This window comes from Anoplophora glabripennis, unplaced genomic scaffold (assembly GCF_000390285.2).
Source record: "Anoplophora glabripennis isolate ALB-LARVAE unplaced genomic scaffold, Agla_2.0 scaffold84, whole genome shotgun sequence".
NCBI classification, from domain to species: Eukaryota; Metazoa; Arthropoda; class Insecta; order Coleoptera; family Cerambycidae; genus Anoplophora; species Anoplophora glabripennis.
Window position 1 is genome coordinate 1,041,900 of NW_019416213.1, and position 20,972 is coordinate 1,062,871.

General features: G+C 34.2%; 1 protein-coding gene across 5 annotated transcripts in view; it reads left to right on the forward strand.

The window, feature by feature from the left end:
- Positions 1 to 20,972, forward strand: part of LOC108904470 (protein scalloped) — a 200,726-nt gene that overhangs the window by 118,235 nt on the left and 61,519 nt on the right. For 4 of the 5 annotated variants that reach the window (XM_018707050.1, XM_018707051.1, XM_018707053.1 and 1 more), the window contains exon 2: positions 1,383 to 1,427. The exons of the other annotated variant lie outside the window; for it this stretch is intronic. In XM_018707050.1, coding sequence (XP_018562566.1) covers positions 1,406 to 1,427 — 22 coding nt within the window. In that variant the 5' untranslated portion in view covers positions 1,383 to 1,405. The remainder of the gene's footprint in view (positions 1 to 1,382; positions 1,428 to 20,972) is intronic. 5 annotated transcript variants of the gene reach the window in all.

Consider the following 20,972-nt stretch of genomic DNA (forward strand, 5'->3'; position numbering starts at 1 on the left):
GCAATCCTTATGATGCCAAATTTTACTGAAATCGGTGGATTTCAAAAAAGTACACCCGCCATATTGGATCAGCCATCTTGAATTTTTACAATGTGAATTCATATTCGTAATCAGCGACCCAAAAAACCCCTTTATACAAAATCTGGTCAAAATCCGCTCAGAATTTGAAAATAGCGATTCCTGCTCGGTTTTTTGAGGTTAGAAAAAAACCACACGTTCTAGCTCAATTCTGACAGTGGATTTGAATTCAGCAGAGTCTTTTACATAAAAATGTACTATTTGATGTGGAAATAAATTTTTTTCCAAATTTTCCCAGTAAATTTTCATCAATTTTCACTATTTTTCACAAGTTTTTTGAGGTTAGGAAAAAATTGTGACGTGATGGGTCAATTCCGACCCCAGATTCGTGTTCAGGAGGCCAAATTACTACGAAAAATATATGTCGCATAAAAAGTATACCCAACTTTTTTTTCTGTGTGTATGTGATTATCAATCACGTGGTCTACAATCATTTATGAAGACTGTATGTATATCCAAACGTTTGGAAAAGGCAGAGACGTGTCTAATTTCACAAAAGCATTTGGCATCGTTATTTGGTGCATCCCGCGTATACTTTTGCAATCTGCAGTACTAGCAGTATACTCCTGCAGCGACAGTTAGCTCCGCGGCAATGGCAGCAAAAGGACAACTATTTCGAGCAAAATTCAAATGTAAATCGGTCGGAGTCCTGCAAAAAATCCGCGGTCGGTATTTAAATGTCAGGGTTGCAGATCTACCTTTCATTTATCTGCGGGTTAGAAACAGCGGCAATTAAATTTATGAAACACGGCGACTTTCCCGCGATAATACAATAGGGCAACCAGAGGCGCATTCAATCACATCTCTTCTTGCATCTCTTTGTGATGTGTCAGGCAGCGGCCGGCGAAAAAACCCAGCGATCACGGTAAATAGCAGGCAATAGCCATCAATCGCTAGCTGGTTACCTTGTACGGGCAAATTATTTAAGGCTCCACATTCTGTTTCGGATTTGCTTGATAGTGGTGTGTCACAGCGAGCAGTGGCGTGGGATATCGACGAAGAAAAGGGGAAGAGCTTTAAAATGCTCCAAAAATTGGTAGTTCCCATCTTAAGCGTGTTTTGTCTGTGTCATCTTCAAACGGTTTCAAATAGATAAACTTTCTCTGATTCCTCGTTCGATATCGCCCATAAATCATTATAATTGACGCTTTCACAAGCGCATTTTCTAAATTCGCTTCTGCTAAATTCGGCTGGAACTAATGCCAAGTGAATTATCTACAAACTATTTATGTTTAATGATCCTTCTCAGTTAATATGATTGCTGTTTTAAAAGACTGTAATGTGATGTTTCCTTTTTGTTCCAGGTGAGTGAACCCCTTGCCTTGGTATGGCCTCTGTAGTAAGACGTAGTAAGTACCATTAGTTTTTAGATGACTTTTCAGACCATGTCAACATCGATGTTGATCCAAAGAAATAACACATATTTTACGCACGAAGAAAAGTGTAGATGATTGAATTAATACATATGTATTAAATTTATTACAGTCGTGTTAAAAAAAACAAAAGTTTATTTTGTAAGTAAGAAAAACAAACCATAACACTAAAAAAATTCGGAACATAAATTACAATAATTATAGTACAAAGCAAAACAACTAAAAATGGGATCCATACCACAATATTCATAAAATCAACAAACGTATTATATGTATTTTGGTCACTTATCACATCAACGATTGTGGGTGGGTTTAAATTAATGGTTTGTACCTCCCTATTTTCTGTTTTAGTGTTATCTTCTGTTATATTTTGTCATGATTAAACTTATCGGCATTAGATATAGTCGTCGTATTGGTTTCAGTCATATCTCCATGATGCTTCACCTCCAAACGTAAATAAGGCTTGATTGATTGACTGTTACCGATCTCCAATCCCAAATTTGGTTAAATTTGAGGCAGCAATCGCTCATGCAGAATGATTGGTTATTTTAACTTTTAGTGTCAATTGCTATATCAGAAGGTGCTGATTTAGACCACAAAGATCTATTATTCTTCCCAAGTAGGCAGTTTAATTTCTTACAGTTTGGATTTGAAGTTAAAAACAGTGTGTCGATCTTAATTTCATTTTCACTTTTTTTTATCAATTTCTTGTACAGTCGGGTAGGACATTTTGAGGATTGTCCGAATTTGTCATTGACCTTTGCTGCCAAGCTTTTGGAACCACCTACTGTAGTTTTAGAGAAGTTTGAGTTATATTCAATGCCACTGGTAGGTTTCCCAGATTATCAGTTTTGTCTTAAAAAAAATTGAACGCAGGTAGAAAATCCTTCTCTTCTTTCCATGCCAATTCATGTGAAGCGATATGAAAAAAATTGCGCTGTAAACGATCGTAAAATCCGAAGTCTGGGTCAAATCTACATTTTTGCAGAATCTAAGAATTTAAAAAGAATTTAAGTAATAATTTGAACAAATCAAAATGCAGGTAGATGTTTCTCAAAAAACTTGGGGCTCGAAACACCTGGATACGGCCCTGCACCTTTACAATCTTTTTTGGACGCCCCCACCCAAAGTAGTTAACACACAATCGTAGCTGGCTGATATTGCCCCGACATAATATTTATGCAAATCTTTATTTATCGCGAATAGATTTGAACAACTTGTTGGAAGAATTTACGCAATATGTGCTAATTTAAGAATTGTTGTTTTCATTGGAAAAGTTTGCGTGTGTCACCTATCCGTGGCTCATTCATATTCATCACGTTGGTATCGTCAGAGGCTTCGATAGCGATATAATAATCGTTAGAAAAATATTTGTCCAAGTATGCTAATTTATTTTGTAATAAAAAACGATCAATTACTGGTTAAAATTTAAAACCAAATAGTTGTAATTTGATTCATGCTTATAACAAGTCTAGTGATTTGTCGAGATTGAAGCGGCAACCTGCCGAGTTACGGGAGGCGCTTCCACTTAATCCCTTTTTTATTTCGTCCCTCTCGCCAATTTCCGTTTAATTCCGATGATTAACAAGTGAGCAAGTCGTGACGGGGGCCTAATAGAGCGCCCATACAAGCGGCGACGGGTCACGACTGTTACGATGACGAGCGGGAGGTCTTAATTAACACGAAAAAACGACGAAGTAGGCGAAAAGCGACCGACGAGCCGCTACTGACCGTCCGATCGGCGACTATCATCGAGCAGTAAGCAAGAGCAAAACAAGAAAGGGTATAAAACGAGTTTTTGTATGAGTCACAGGCCCCGCCAGCATTAATTGCGCTGTTCGCTGTAGCTTAGAACGGCAACCGGCAACGCCGCCAGCGGTGCCACATCTACGAGATTTCCCGAGATTTGAATACTTTTCCTTGTGCATTAATCTTTTAAATTTATTAAAATGCTTAGGTCATCCAGCGCCTTATTAAATCGCATTTTCGTCGCACGCTTCTATTACAAACTGTTTGCATTTTATAAAAAAAAAGCTTCATTACGTTGAGTGCGATTTTAACTACCTAGGTACTCTATTGTGTGACTTGGCAACGTCGACGGCCGTCAAACACTCTTCTCGCTAGATGTGTAACGTTTAAGTGCTGTTCCTCATCCTCATCTCATCGGGATTCATTTACTAGGAGCTGGCCAATATCGTCGTAGACAACCGGTTACCTGTCGCTATGTAAAAAAAAAGAACGAGAAGTAACTGTATTCACAACTTGTCTCGCGAGTTCAAACGGCGATATATTTATCGAACTGCCGGCGATTAAATAATTAACAGGAGCCTATGGCTGGGTGTTATTGTGCCGGGAGAATATTTTTTTTAAGTGGGCGATTAATTGGCAGCTTATTGCTACTGATATACTGAGTCACAAACAGTACTCAACGGTACAATAGGCAAATACATTTTCAATTTCTTTTGCCTTACTTGCCCTATTTCTGTATTTGAATCATTTCAAATACGTTTATTTTTTTTAGAGACCATTCACATTCAAAATAATGTCTAGAAATGGTCAATTATTTGACATTGTTCTATACAATTTACAATTTATTCTCTATATGACTTCTCATTTCAAGACACATATCCAATATTCGACTGACTTCTTTGTGGGCTGCGTTTATTAACATTTCGCCGTTTTACTGATTACAAGCGTTTGTGATTTTTTCTTTCAAATGATTAATATCTCGGGAAGGTGTTTTGTAAACCTTATTTTTTAAAACCCCCCTTAAAAAATCGAGGGGTGTTAGATCTGGTGACTTTCCGGGCCACTGAATAGGTCCATTAAGCCCAATCCATTTTTCCGGGATAGTGTTATATTGCTGCACAATCCTGGCCTTGTGGGGTGGAGCCCCGTCGTGCTGAAACCATAGGATTTTCTTTAGCTGCAAAGGCACATTCTCCAGAAGTGCATTGCTTATAACTTTTAAACGGGAATACAAAAAAATTTCTCTAATAAAAGTATTAGAAAAAAGAGAGCTTTTTAACAGGAAAGAAATTTGGGTATGTTTCTGGAAAAAATATAATTCATCATGTTATTAGTCGTTTCTGTCAAATCCCAAAGATAATACTTTCCATGACTCAAATTTTATTTAAATTTTTTGTACCCTCACAGTAGGCCCGTACTATCGAGTTTGAAACGCCTTTCCCAGTAATAAAATAACACCTGCAATCAATAAACATTAAATGTGTTAGAATAAGACCTATCCAACTGTAGTATAAAAACCCTTTGTTCGACAAAAAATAAGTAAACGTAGTTGTGGCCAAAAAATATGTGATCGTCATAAGAAATACATACGTTGTGTGTATCTATTTTTATATTGACAGGAAGGCGCTGGCTACTAACTTTGTAGAGGGGAAGTATGGTTTAATTATATAAAACAAAAGCAGAGTAAATACACCTAACCTTTATTTACATACAATTCAAATTAAACATGTGACAAATAGAATGAACAACAAAAACATTAACAACCATTTAACATAGAATGAGAGTGCCAGGCTCACCTAGAGCTCCTGTGGGGAAAGAGCATGGCAGAGAAACCCACGATCGTTGCTCTTACCACCCAAATATAAATACAAAACAACCGCTAACCAAAGGCATAAATTAAGATCCTTTGCTGGTGATAAATAAGACCTGTCTCATTTAATGTGTCACTAAATGTCATCTGTTACCTCATATTAGTCATACACACTTCCAAGTAAAACTGAAGAGGTTTGGTGTTAGTTAGCCGGCAGAGCCGGAAGGTACTGGAGTCCCATACGGGAGGCAATCCAGCTATAGTTGAGATTTCGGAAGATCCTTCATAACACTGGAGTCCCATACGGGAGGCAATCGAGCTTAATCCAGATTCGTTCCGCACGGGCGAAAATGTTAGTAAATTCAACAAGGCTCGTATAGACGTATGACATAAAGTGAGCACAAGAAATCAAAGAACAACCTAATCATGATAAAACAAGTTAAATGTGAAACAAAGAGGTCGTTATTGCAATATCTGGGCAGTCACGACAATATACATATATCAACATGTAATAAATAATGAGCAATCTATAATAATAATTGTAACAATTTTATCTTAGAAAAATATACGCCCCTGAGCGTAAGACAATGAAGGCCAAACATATACAGAATTATTATCATGAAACATCTATATTTTACGTATAACGTAATCGTGGCAAAAACAAGTTAGATGTGAAACAAAGAAGTCGTTATTGTAATGTCTGGCAATCAGGACAATACATATATTTTTAACATGAAATAAATAATGGGCAAACTTTAAGCATAATTACAACAATTTTACCTTGTAAAAATATATGCCCTTGAGCATAAAGCAATGCATGAAACATCTATAATCATCACAATCATAAGATTACATAGAACAATTAACAACAAAGTACTTAAAGAATATTACCTGCTAACTAATAACACTTTAAACACTTAATTTTACACTACTTTGTCACACTGCCTGCCGATCGTCTTGCTACCTATCTGCACACTGTTCTCACTTCAACTACCTATCTTCGACTATTTAGGCTTCCTTCCAGAATGTCCCACCTATGCGTTTGCTTTTTTGCGCTTTCTTCTACCAACCGTTAATATTACTTTTTCATTATTGTGCAACACTCATGTAACAGCTGACGTCGAAGTTGATAAGATAAGTACGGTTTTGCACACAACTTCATTGCGTTTGTTTAAATGGGTTTGAAACAAAGAAAAAATATTGGTCAACGTTCTTTCATAAGTTCATATTTTTTTGACGTTTGATGTGTTTTGACTGAAAATTATCTCGTCAAATTTGGTGCCTCCAATGTCATTAAAGCATCGCCTTTTTAAGCGGTTTCGTTATAACTGATGTTAGCACTAATAACAGGAATAAATTATCGAGAAACTCGTCCTTAACAGGAGGTTAGAAAAAGGACAAACATTTAACACAATAATTTACATACAAGATAAAAGATTACCATATCCTTTCGGCAACAGGTAACAGCGCATATTTTAATTAATCCAGCATAATTTATTGTTATGTTAATTACACAAATAATTATTTTGACGGTATCTGGCTTACAAGTCATACTTTTTAGAACGTGTAAAAACCCATTTCTGTGGAAAATGATATGGCAGTTGTAAATTAACGTCTACGTTTTATCATTACGTTTATCAAATTAAAACAAATTAAACGATACCACAAGCGGTGTTTGTAAACAGTGAAAATTTCCATAAAACCTGTCCATCGCGATATCCATTACTCATCTTGGTCCAGTTTCAGCTCGGACTTGATTATATCAGACCTTTTCTTGAAATAAAAAATGTAATTTATCGAAGATGTGTATCTTACGGGGTCATATTGCAGATATGACGAGCTATCCAAATGAGTGGTACACAAGTTTATTTTTACTATTTGTCCCATTGTATTCAATGGAGCTGTTTGTTGGACACACAAATTAGACTTGCGTCGGTACCATTGTATGTTAAGTTCAATTTATCAGGCCTGCACGTGTTCTTGGAGCCGGGCACGCTACATTGAGCGCGATTTTTCCCATTCACGATAATTTTCAAAGGCCCCGGAGATTTCTAATTGTTGCCCAACAGCGCAGGTGTTGGTTGCAATATCGCTCTTGCTTGTCTGGTCGCTATTTTACTCGTAATAATTCAATTACGGCTCCGTATGGGTTTGATAGTAGAACTGCGAGCTGGCGCGGTAGCCAGACAGTAACGTCGGATTCACTTGCGACAAAAAATCACTCTTGCTTCTTTGCAGACTCCATAATCTTTTTTTTTTGTTATTGTGACCCATTTTCTGGTCATGCAATTAAAATAAGATTTAATGTGTCGTTATAGAGAACAATTTTGACTCATTTCTGCTATTATTGGATTCCAATAATCCAAACATATTTTCCTTGACCTTGTCATATGCTTCTTAGAACCTTGCCTACTTTTTTCCCGGAAGTTTGTCGGAAAAAATGAATGACATCACAATGGACGTTACCTGGCGCCTGTACATTGTAGTAAATGTATCTTTGCATTTTTGAATGGCCCACGGACAAAAAGATCGTACGACGGGGTTGTAGCTTGGTTATCAAAGCGTGAAATTAGGCGGACAAAAGGAGGATTAGAGCTTAACGGACGGGTGGTACCCCTACGCACACCACTGGTTTAAGTTACACAATCACATTACCTGGAAGACTGTGTTTGAGGAACGCCTGCGGCGCTGCCAAATTTACGAGGGTGCAGCTACTACTTCATTAAAGGTTACTGTCTTATTATTAATTCACCGTAGGCAGTTGCCATTTGTACTGACATAAAAGATCGTCTAGAGAGAATTATCTCTTTTAAATGTGAAGAATAAGACATTTTAGATATTTTTTAAATTGAACAGTCTCGTCAATTTTGGCACGTACACAGGGTGACGCGTTGGTCTTGTTGCAAATTTTGTATAGAAAGAAGAATTTTGAAAGTTTAAAGACTGACATTGTAATAATATTGTTTATCTACTCCCACCATAGTAAATAAACAATTAAATACATTGTTACATTGTTTTTAAGGAGGTAAGTGGATTCTACCGTAGAAGTGGAAGTTGTTATGGATAACGGGGTTACCTCACTTAACCCCTTAAGGAAAAAAGCGATTTCGAGTTATAAATGCATATTTTATGAAGAAATAAATAGAACTATTATGGACATTACATTTTATTAATTTTTATGAATGAATATTTATAGTAATTGACAGTTATTACATTTAAAAACATTTATAAAATCTTGATAATTATTCCCTTCGCGTTTACTAATTGTTACACTTTTCTCAAAATGTTTTGACCGCTCCATTTCAGTCACCTGAGGTTCAATATTATCTGACTGATCCATTAAAACAGCTTCATGCGACGTACTACTAGAATCTGGAGTTGAAGTGTCATTGTAAAGAATCCTATTGGCTATTTAATTTTTGTTACTTAAACTGTTATCAACATAACTTTTTGAAATTGTGACTGATTTCCACCGACCATGTCTCTTGATTGCTAATACATCAACTCGTAACGTTGCCGATGTTCTTCAGAATGAATGGCCTGTATGCAAGAATAATGTCAAAATGAATTGATTAAAAAATGTCAAAAAATAAAACCTAATCTTTATTTCATTAATTTTAGATACTTTCCATTATCGATGTTGTAGACATTCAAAGTAGCTGTGAGGATCGCCTATATTGATCATAATGAAGGAGATTTAATAATTTTGCTTAATTCAGAAAAATATACCAATAGTACATCAAAAAGACATAGGTAATGTTATTCTCAGCCCCGTAATCAATAAAATTTTTATACCTTTGCTGATATATCAACTTCCATTTTTCTAGTAATGAATTACACTCTATTTGCTTTGCTGATACAATAATTTCTGGCAGAGTTAATGTGAATTCTTCCATTTGAAATAATAAATAGTTATTTTTATGGATTTAAATAGAAACAATATGACGTTTACTGTCTACCTAAGTTATTTACTTAATAAAGCTCGTCTCATAGCAACCACAGACCTGATGAAATTATTATTATTTATGAAAGAAGTATCATACAATTTTAATAATATAAAATAAATAGCTTTGTTTGATATTACGATAAAATTAAAACTGATCGACAAAAAATTATGTGTTCAACTTGACAGTAAAGTAGATTTAATGCTTTGGCTGCTTTAATAGACTCGGCCGCGCCTCGTGTATTGAATACCAGCCACGGGATTAAATCTTGTACTTTATACTGCCTAATTAAACAAATAACTATAATAAACGACACAACAATACGGAGCAAATTTTATATATACCTGGGATTCTTTTTAAATCTACCTCTAAACCTGAAAATATCATGGAATTTTTTTATCAAAATTGGATTGGTTGTAATCTTTCAATTTATTAATAAATCGCTATAATTTAACAATGGAATCTAGAAATTGATTCTACTTTCTGTTGCAAGTAGAAATTTCGTCAATTTCCGTGACATATTCAGCCATGAGCGACGTGGCAACGTCGCCATCCTCGAGCATCACTCTACCTGTACAGTTCTTTGTCTTCGTGAAAACTTCGAGACCGTGGCACACACAGGTAAAACGTGCCGTGTCTCTGCCCGCGGTTCCTTATTGGATGAATCACTACGATCACATCGACGACTGTATGCCCCCTGTTTCATTCATAACAAGGAACTGTGCCAATTTCGATGTTTATTTACATATTTGTAAGTGGTGTTCGCTGAAAATAATTTCAATGGAATCGGGGTCTACGTAGATCGAGGAAAATGTCAAGTGGTGCAGCGGTATTTCTACAACTTCTTTGTATTTATCAAGTTTATCGCGTTTACGACATATTTTACATGGATATAAATAATATTATCGGAATTGCGCTTTGGAAATTAAATATACCGAATTTCTGCTTAAAAAAAAATTTATTTAATTCCCACTTCTACTTCTTTGGGTCATTCGGTGGTCAACTGTTATAACGCGATACTCTGTTGGATAAATGAAAAACGATTGTTTTTCCACACCGTTGTGTTTATTGGAGCGGTTCGAGGAAAACCGCGTATACTTTCCTGTTTACGGTGTTCGTTGACAGCTCCTTTGAATATCTCAAGAGCGCAATGAAGTTGAAGTGTTGATTTTTAATTTTGGCTTCTAAGGTTTTTATAACCTGTAAATCGTATTATTGCTTTGACCTCGTTGTCTGACAAGAAGCCGTTGATTTCATGTGTTGCACCTGGAAAAACTTGTAATGTAAATCGAAATGCGTAAATTGGATTGGCAAAAATATTATTTGTAAACGAAATATACAGTGTGTATCAGCCAAATGGAATAAATTCATTAATAAATAAATGGGGGCCCCCATTATACATTATATTTTTTTAATACCCCACTGTCTTACCACAATGATACGAAGAAACATTTTTGGAACCGCTGACCATCGTAAGCTGTCACTCGTAAGTTTGTTTTAAAAAAGTAACGGAACAAACAATTTTTTTTAACATACCCATCCAAAATTCCAATGGTGTCGAAGTTATGACAGGTCTCCGCCACTTGTTGATATAATTGTAAACGAATTAAGTGAATGTTTATTTTTACTTATTTAAATGTTGTATTTTTCAAACATTCTAACTTTCCTTTTTAAAATATTTATATATTTAAATTAAAACATCCAATACAACAAGAATCGATATCTTAGAATCGCCCTGTAGTACAGACGGAAAGGTAGGACCCCCCCGCTCCCCTTAATGAAATGAACGTTCGCATTCGCAGTAATTGTGGCGCAATATAAAGAGCACCTACTTAGTTTTCCATTTGAACTAACTTGAACATCATCAAAGCATTCTGAGAGCCTGAAACTTTGTCTTCTTATTCAGAGGTAACGTAAAACCGTGCCCCGGTTCCCCTTTGTTCCTCTACAAAGAAACTCCATCGCCGGAAAAATAGTACAATTTAAGTTGTTTTAACTCCGGTGCGCTCCCATTAAGCCGTCTGGTCCGTCGGAGACGGCGAAATATTTTGCCGGCATGTCGCGTAAGAATTTCCATCAACTATTTTGGTTAAGAACGCACCCGATATTTCAAATAAATCTATCAAAGTGCGCTTGATATAGACGCCCAAAGTTGTTCTTAGATGTCACAAATTGTATAATATTTCCGATCTCAATAATTGAAGAACCAAGAGGTTGGCAGTATTATGTACCAGGTACGGTCGCTGACGCAGCAACTCGGTATTGAAATATTTGAAAAATTTGTTTCCATATTTATTTAGCCATACCCATATACAGGTCTGGTTGAACTAAACATGAAACACTGCACTGGGCGACTGGGCAATAAATCTCAGTTGTTGACGGGTGGTTAACAAATTGCCTAGCAGTGCAGTGCAGCAATGTAGAATTGGTGTGATTCAGGTAATTTTAATTTATTATAGTCACCTTCTATTAATCATTCATATTACAATTGCGAAAGGGATAAATAAGAGGGATATTTTGTTTACTAATCTTATTACAACATGGCATTTTGGAGACCTTTTGAAACGGAACAAAACGAAATTTACCATCAATATAATAACATTGTTTGAGGACATAAATAATTAAAATATGTTGTTGGTCAAATGAACATATAATAGAAATTTTCTACACATATACAAATTATTATAATTACCTTTAGCAGGAAACTTTTAGGGACGCCTATGAAACTTATTAAATTTTATTGCTAGGCGTTTTTATACATGTTCAGCTGACTTCGGAAAGACTAATAATTTTTGAGTATTGAAATAACGACTGGCCTAAGATAAAACATTTTTAGTTAAACCAGTAGAAAATGTCCAACTACAACTTATTTATGGATTTTATTAAAAATAAGCCATTTACAAAACTCAATGGAGTGTACTAATAACTGTTCAGATATACGTGCTGGCGTAAATTAACAATAAACTTCACTAATCAGAGCCAATCTAAAGTATAATTACATTTGTCGCCAGTACAGCGCGCCTCTGCCTCTGTGGCCTTTTAACGATGGTAGGAAGAAAGTTGTTAGTATACTAGATCAGAGGTCCCAAAACTGTTACTCTCTAATATGCGATATTGAAACTACATCTATACGTATATTTATGCGTGCGCGCCAACGTATTGCGAGCTTGCCAAGTCATGTGTCAAGAAAATCATTTACAATAAGACCTCAATCGTATAATTTCACATTGCAAGTTTTAAATATAATTCTAATTCATTCAAATGGATTATCATAGTTTAAATATAGTAACTGTTAATATTGGTAAGAGCAAATTAAAATAAAATTATCTAGTAAAAAATATATCATTGTAATATTTAAAATACTATTTATAATCATAAAAAAAATCACTAAAAAAGTGGAAAACATAATGTGTACATTACTTTTTAATTATGTGTAATTAAATACTATTACAATTAATCGAAAAATGACTGTAACTAAAATCTAATTGATATAATCATGTTTTATTAAGATTGAAACATAGCTTAATGGGAGATTCCAGTGGTCAAAATATGTCGCGCTCTTTACTGATAAATGTATGAGTTTGGAGGAGACCCCTCAAAAGCTGATTTAACGATACATGCACCTCTATGCTATCTATCACTTACAACAATATGAGAGTTGATAAGAATTTTTTTATATAATTTTATTATAATAGTTAAAATATTTTTAAATTTTTCAATGACGCTGCTGATTTCATACAAACGTTAAATTGTAGTCATCAAAACGTACGTAGATATACAACTTTTTGTCCTGCCATAATAAAAACATTCAACATTTACTGTTAACAAATCTGAAAATATCTCTCTAAGATTTGTAGAGTTTAATTATAGAAAAAATGTTTTGAAATGAAAAAATAGCTAAATGATGTATCAAAAAAAGAAAATTGTCACCACTGAACACCATTGACCTGAACAGAATTAGCGGTGGAATTTTGAGAAGCCAGTGCTCTATTAGAAAATGCCTAAACTTATAAAATAACGTCAAGTATACATTATTTAATTTCTTCATTCTCAGATATAGCGAGAACATACACAAAATGTGGATAAACATAGCTAGTGGCTAAATGGTTACTAGTCACGTGACCCCCAAGCATAGGCAACCAACATCGCATAATTGGCACTGTCAACTAAAAACTTCTAAATCATCGATATTAATGATTCGTTTACGGTGAACAATGGCAAACTACTTAAAGTTGATCCTCTACCAAACTCAAGATTTCTGTACATGGATAATACAGAATTGCCTACCCCTACCTTTTTTCACGTCTTAAATGGGGTTGGAACCGATTAGTACCACTTGCTTTTTGACCAAGTGTTGCAAATTTTAGAGCACTCAGCATAAGGCGAAGAGGCAAACGGCTGCGGTCACAGCATGTTGTCTACATTCAACGTATGTCAATTGCAAATCCATCAATTTGTCATTACTGAAATTATGCGCCACTACTAAACTAAATACACACCAAACTAAACGAAACCCGAGAAACTTTTATATGTGCAAGTATGACAGTTAAGAAACAACTAATTTTAACTCGAAACAAGAAAATACCAGGTGGTTTATTTACTGCCTCTTATGCATATTGTCCACTAGTATTGCGTAATACTTTTTGAGAGGCATAAAGGAAGCGCAAGCTCGCGAGGAAAACTAGCTGTCGGCGGCCTATCGTGCGGCCGAGCGCATTACCATATCATCTAGGTTTTCATCATCGGGTTAATGTTTTTATTAAAAGCAACAGCCGAGGGCCGAGCCAGAACACGAAACCGGTGTTTTATTAAATCCACCTGTTCGCTGAAATTTATATAATTGGATCAAAGCCCACTCCAAATTAATTGAACAAATGAACTAGTATACAATGGCAAATGGAATTTTCTTTATTGCGTTACTGTGTTGGTGATCTGGGCGGGAGCACTTTGTGCTTCTGTTTGCAATAAACTGGATTTCAGGTGCTCGGGTTCTAGCGGAAACTGTTTTCAAAATAGATGAACATTGCAGAAAATAATGTTTTTGAAACTGTTCTATTATACGTGACGCTGTAAGACTGTGATTTCTTAAGTGCAGTAACTCTTTACGAAAGACAAAACGTAGTATAGAAAAACAATAGGTTCGTTTCCATAAGTAATATTCTGTAAAATGTTAGATAAACATAAAATACTCATAAAATAATAAAGTCAATAAATAGTGTAATTACTATTTTACATGTATATAATAGCATAATTACTGTGTACATAAATTTTTAACACTGGTACAGTTTGCTATGTAGAATGGAACATTTTTCCCGAAAAGAAAAAAAAAAAGAATAAAGTCAAATTTAAAATAAATTGCGAATTTTTGATAGTTAAATAAATTAATTTAATAATACATATGTATATAACATTCACACCCTGTAGAAAGATTTGCTTAAGTAGTAAAACTCTCCCTGTAAACAAAAACAAAATTATTTTTCTTTGGCCAAGGTCGACGTTCAATCCCGGTCCTTGATGGGACCGCAGCGAAATCCGCCTTATAGGCTATTGATTATAGGATTTTAAAAGAAACTATGACATTCAAGATATTTTATTACATGAATCATTCAAATGGTAATTTTAGATGAAAAAACGCGGAGTACTATTAAATTAGAGGGTGGAAATTGGAGATAGGGGTGAAAATGCACCCTTTTCAGTTTTTTAATTGTAGCTCGAAAACGAAGCAAAATTTCGCTATAGTTCATAGGAAAAATTATTTAGAGAGTTGAATTTCCCATCGAAATGGCTTATTTAAAAAATTGAAAAGCAAAATTTTATGCAAAAAATCGTTAATAAACAATTTTAAAAAGGCAAAAGTTAAGATTTTTTAATTTTTTTACATTTTTGACTAATTTTTTTTTTAGTAAAAGTAGGCAAAGAAAATTGCTGTACAAAAAAACTAGATGAGATTCCCATCAAATTGATGCATTTTCAAAAGTTTTTGGACTAATATTGACTGAATTATAACCGGTGAGACTTAAATATTTTTTACATTTTCGTCGTTTTTAACATAATAATGATTATACATACCTATATCATTATTTTTACGACAAATTGGTTCTTTACTTAATAAAAAATTATTTCAAGTTTTATTTGTTAATAATAAATAAAGATTTTCACAACTTAGAGTAAAAAAAAAATCAAAAAATCTTATTTTTTGCTTTTTTTTAATTTATTTATTAACTATTTTTTGCATAAAATTTTTCTTTTAAATTTTTTAAACAAGCCATTTCGATGGGAAATTCAATTCTTTACAAATTTTTTCCATGAACTTTTACCGAAAAAAAAAAACGTATAAGGGTAAACGCGACGAATATCGAAAAATTGGCTAATTTAAGTTTGAGTGGCCATATATCAGTCAATTTTCATCAAAAAATACTTCACACCTCTTATTTTGAAGGAAACTGTATCTACTTTTTTCTCTATGAAGCAATGCCTATAGGTGTCTTTACTCAAAAAAAACTAGAGGCAAAAAAGTAACAAAAAAATTTAAAAATCGAATTTTTTGCTCTTTTTCAAATTGTTTATTAACGATTTTTTGCATAAAATTTTCCTTTTAAATTTTTTAAATAAGCCATTTAGCTGCGAAATGCAATTCTCTAAATAATTTTCCCTATGAACTATAGGGAAATTTTGCTTCGTTTTCGAGCTACAATTAAAAAATTGAAAGGGGTGCATTTTCACCCCTATCTCCAATTTCCACCCCTTTTTGGATATAATCAATAGCCTATTAAATATAGACAATTAATCTCTTTAGATTTGGCTCATCTTTGGATTGTAGTCGCCGGGAACAGGTGAACAACTTGTAGTCTGGCGTGATAGTGTGGTTTTGTATTGCGATTCCCCAGTTCAAATTTCGTATTTTTGACGAAATTTTTATTTTTCGGAATTCAAAACCGAGGTGAATTTTCTATTTCTCTGGCGGTGTCGTGTCGTGCCGTGAGGCTTTGGTGTTTGTGGGCGGCTGAGAGCTTCGTAAAGAATTTCGAAATTTTTAAAACATAGTCGAAAATGTTAAGTCTTCTGTTTCTCGTGGGGGGTAGTTTGGGCCCCTTCGGACATGGGATTTACGTTGTGTAGAGTGGTTCAGCGAAAATTTGAAATGCAACACTTGGAAGGAACAAAAAGGTTTCGTGGTGTATTTTTGACATATGGTTATCAAATTATTTTTAATACATTAATAAATTACTCTTCAAACGAAGATCAGTAACAGGAAGGGAATTTTGAATAACAACAATTTAGTCACTAGTGATTGAAATTTGATTTTAGTCACTAAATACCAACCTATAAAACATCTACATAACTGAAACTGTTGAACTAAATATGTACTCTCTAATGTTGATATGATTTAAAACGCATGTTTGAATAATCCAAACCTATTTCCTATGCCTTCTTTATTTATTACTTCGTATTATTAACCACTGCAGACACTCGACTTACTATTTCCGTCGCTCCTCGACTTACAAGAGCCTAAATAGTGGCAAAACGACCAACGAAAAGACACAAGACATCCTTAAATCGTCGCTTGGCAGCTTAGATTCGCGTCCTATCCGCCGGTTTGACATTTACGGCGATTATAAATAGCCTACACATACACACCGTTGGATAAAAACCATGAGTCACTCGACGAACACAAATAAAGAGGCAAATGCGCTGGTTGAAAGGTAAGAGGACTGTCGAGTTTGCTCTACTTGAAAGATTGTCATGTTTTGGGAAGCGCTTTGGGTAAATAGCCATTTATAACTTTGCGCAACTGCGAGTGTCAGAATGGCCAAAACTGAAGCATCCTAAAGACGGATAAGTCGGTGTTGGGCGCCGTATTCTTTAAATAGGGTTTTCCACAAAGACAAATAATTTCAAACATTTAATAACTGAATAATCTAAAGCTTATCAGATAATAGGAATGTTATGTCATGCCATCAGAGAATTCTCAAAGACGTCGCAGTAAAACGAATAAACAGGTGCAAAAAACGATCAAACCATCAAGGTTTTAGGTACTGAAATCTACGAAAATACTAACTTTTTTATATATAACTCCACATGTAAATATTCTTATAACATTTACATGCTTAGTCCTACATATAAAATTGTTTTCTTTTATTTATAAGTACGTGAAAATAATTCTTAAAATGTGGGATTCGGATAACAGCAAACGCTTCTTTTTAAGTTATTATTTTATTTGAGTAAATTTAAATAGTAACAATGAATAAAACAGATCAAGGATTTTAATTTTGTGCTTACTTTTGTTCTACACGTTTTACTTTTCAAGATTTCAGTACCTAAAAACGCCATAAATTGACTATTTCTCGGCCAGGAATATGGAACTTAATGGAACTGCTAAATATTCTCACGGGTCAGTTTTTAATTCTGAAAAAAATAGCCTTATTTTTAATTGAGCGAAATATTTATATTTTTTAAGCATTTATTGGTCTAATTATAATGATGATAATGTATGTATGTTTAGTTAATTTAAACTTCTGCATCGAAATATGGAAATATTAAAAAAAAAAAAAAAAAAAAAAATCAAATACATACATAAATTATTGCTTGCAATTAATTTTAATGGTTTTATTTTCAAACTTTAGCTCTTTGCCGGGGATGTGATTGCCATCAGAATAGTCTTTCCGAAGTCAGTTGAACATGTATAAAAGTTTCATAGGCGTCCCTAAAATAGTTTTCTGCTAACGGTAAAAAATTATAATTATTTGTATACCTATTATGTGTAGAAATTTCTATTATATGTTCATTTGGCCAACAACATATTTGAATTATTTATGTCCTCAAACAATTTTAATTGATGGTAAATTTCGTTTTGTTCCGTTTCAAAAGGTCTTCAAAATGTCATGTTGTAATAATATTAGTAAACAAAATATCCCTCTTATTTCTCCCTTTCGCAATTTCAATATGAATGATTAAAAGAAGGTGCCTATGATAAATTAAAGTTACCTGAATCACACCAAATTCCGTATTGCTGCACTGTATTGCTAGGCAATTGTCAACAACTGAGATTTATTGCCCAGTCGCCCAGTGCAGATAGATACTGCCAATTTCTTGGTTCTTCAATTGAGATCGGAAAGACTATACCTCTATAGTCTTCGACTTCTCGTTTTCGGCAAATTCTGATTTCATTATTTTAGCTTATAACAAGTGCGTACTATTTATTTATTTATTTGGCATACACCACTCGACAGCCTAAGTCAATTAATGAGTGGGAATAACATTTAAAATTTAGTAAAAAAAAATAGTATTCGCATACATTAGTACAAATAAAGACAAAAATGTATATCTTATATATAAAATTCTCGTGTCACAATGTTCGTTCCCGTACTCCTCCGAAACGGCTGCACCGACTTTGATGAAATTTTGTGTGCTTATCGGGCAGGTCTGAGAATCGGCCAACATCTATTTTTCATACCCCTAAATGTTAAGGGTGGTCCACCCCAAAATTTTTTTTTTTTGTTTTTTGGACAAAATTTTATTTTTTTATTTTTTTATGATGTGGCCTTAAAAAATACATACAATCCTAAATTTTCACCCTTCTACCATCAACCCTTATTTTTTAATAGCGATATTAGTAATTCAATAATTTTCAACCCCGGTCGATAACTGATCAATTATCACTTGATCATTTTTTTTATCCCCGCCAGGCGTCGACCGGTGTCACTTCTGACCCAGTAAACAGCACGGAGTAGGGATGAGATCTCTCTCACACAATGAGCCGTTTCTCACTCCCTACAGTTTTCGGCCATTATTATTATTGTTTGTGCATCAACCGTAATAATGACATTTACTATTACTATTAATAAAAAAAATATACACGATATACACTGAATAACACTAAATATAATATAGATGGTAGAAGTGAAATTTCTTTATGAAAAAACTACTAAAATAATCCTAGGATTAATTTATATGGCAAAACAACGTTTGCCGGGTCAACCTAGTGCACGTATAAAACAAATGAATTGCAGATAATTACAAACTAAGAAAACGAATAAGAGAAAAACAAATAGATAAGTACTATTTTTGTATCAGTCAAGCGTTCAATTTCCGTTTATTTTTATAGATACAACATTGTGAATGTTTAACAAAAATTTAACTGTTATTATTTTATTTTATTAAAACAAATATGTAAAATAATTTGTACAATTAAAATATTAAATTTTAATCCATTTATTTAAAATGGGAAATCACAACAAAATTTTTAAAATAAGCGTATAATACATGGTGTCTCAGAAATAAGTACCGAAATTTTAAACATAAATTTAAGTTCCAACTTTGTTAATATTGTTAATGATTTCACTAAAGAAATAATATTGTAGTATAATATTGTATATATTGAAAATTATACATATTTTCCAAATTTTTCTTTTTACTGACGTAGTAAAACTTTTATCTTCGCAAAGTGGAATTTTTTTTAAATTTATCTGAAAATTCTGAAAATACGAGACAATTGTCTAGTTACAATTTAGTATACAGCTTGTGTTTAACATATTATAATAGCACCATGAGCGTTATTATTACAATTAACGTCGACAGTCAACCGACGCCGCGCCGGCCTCCCCCAGGATTTGCTTAGTATACCCAAATCCTTCAATAACGGAAACTATCCCGTAAGTGTGCCAGCACGGCATCCTCGATTCGTCTACCCGTAGTCCATCAATCCCACGAATGATGCAGCGAGCCGAGCGGATCAGAAGCGGGATACGGGCGCCGACTGTGGCATAGAGGCGCATCGCAGAAGGCGGGGTATCGAGAAACGCGCGGAATGACGGCCCGGCCAGGTAGAACACACAGTGGAATTCAATCGGCCGCCATAATTAATACAGCCCCAAACAATACGGAGTGCGATTGGCGGCGGCCGCCGGATTCTCTTTTGTTTTTGCGAGGGCCTATTCAAACATTTACGGGAATGCTGCCGCTTCTATCCCTCTCTCTGTGCGATCCGGTTGTTGTATCGAATTATTCGCATTGATTCGTCGACGGTGTGCATGCCGCCGTTTTTGTACAGTCGGCCGTGCAGATATGAAATTTTTATGTGTGTATGTTCCGAGAAACTGAACGCTCCGCGGACCGAATATCTAGTTTGGAGACGGGCAGAAATTTGAAACTGAAATTTTTATGGCGGTTCCGATATAAAAATTCGTACGTGTGCGTACAGCCCAGGACAATATAAAGTATATAGAATGTACGGTGTGTCCCCGGCATGTTTGTAAACTTTTTTTTATTGTTGATTTTTCGAGAAAAAGTTTTTCTTAATAAAAAATTTTGCTTATCTTGGGAAGCCATGGATCGTAATAAAATATTTAATGTAAGTCTGCAACTCCGTTGTTTTTCAACGAATCTTGACGATATTTATATTTCATTTTGCTATTAAGGCTAAAAAATAAAAAAAAAATCCAGGTTGCAAAAAATTTGAAATTAAAAAAAATTATAGATTTAATTGTATTATTATTATTATTATGAAATCTACCATGAAAAAAATCAGTGCGATTGTGAAAGATCCTCGGGATCGTCCAGACTAATAATTAGTTAATTTGTTTATAAGGCCTTAACTTGTAAACTATTCAACTTACCGATTCCAGATTTCGTGTGAGTTATTAGACACTGATAAGGAATGAGAGGGTGCGATGCCAAAACGTTCTGGTAATAATAACGCAGTTTATAAATGTTTAAATCAAAAGTCATAAATAAATTTCTTCTGATTATAACATTTGATCTAATCAATATTTTTTGACGCTCGAGGGCTAGTTTTGTAGGTCTTTTGAAGATGAAAAAAAAAGTACGTTACTGTTTTCTCGTGGAAATGATTAATTATACATTTAACCAGCCTGTAAACAATCTTCTCCCCATTTTCACGACTGTGGAAACTAATATGTTATTGTACATAATATTTCCCAGCTTATTTTCCTGGCCTACTATCCATTCAAACCATTGTTTAACCATACATTGCTTGATGGAGACGATGGTGGTCATTTT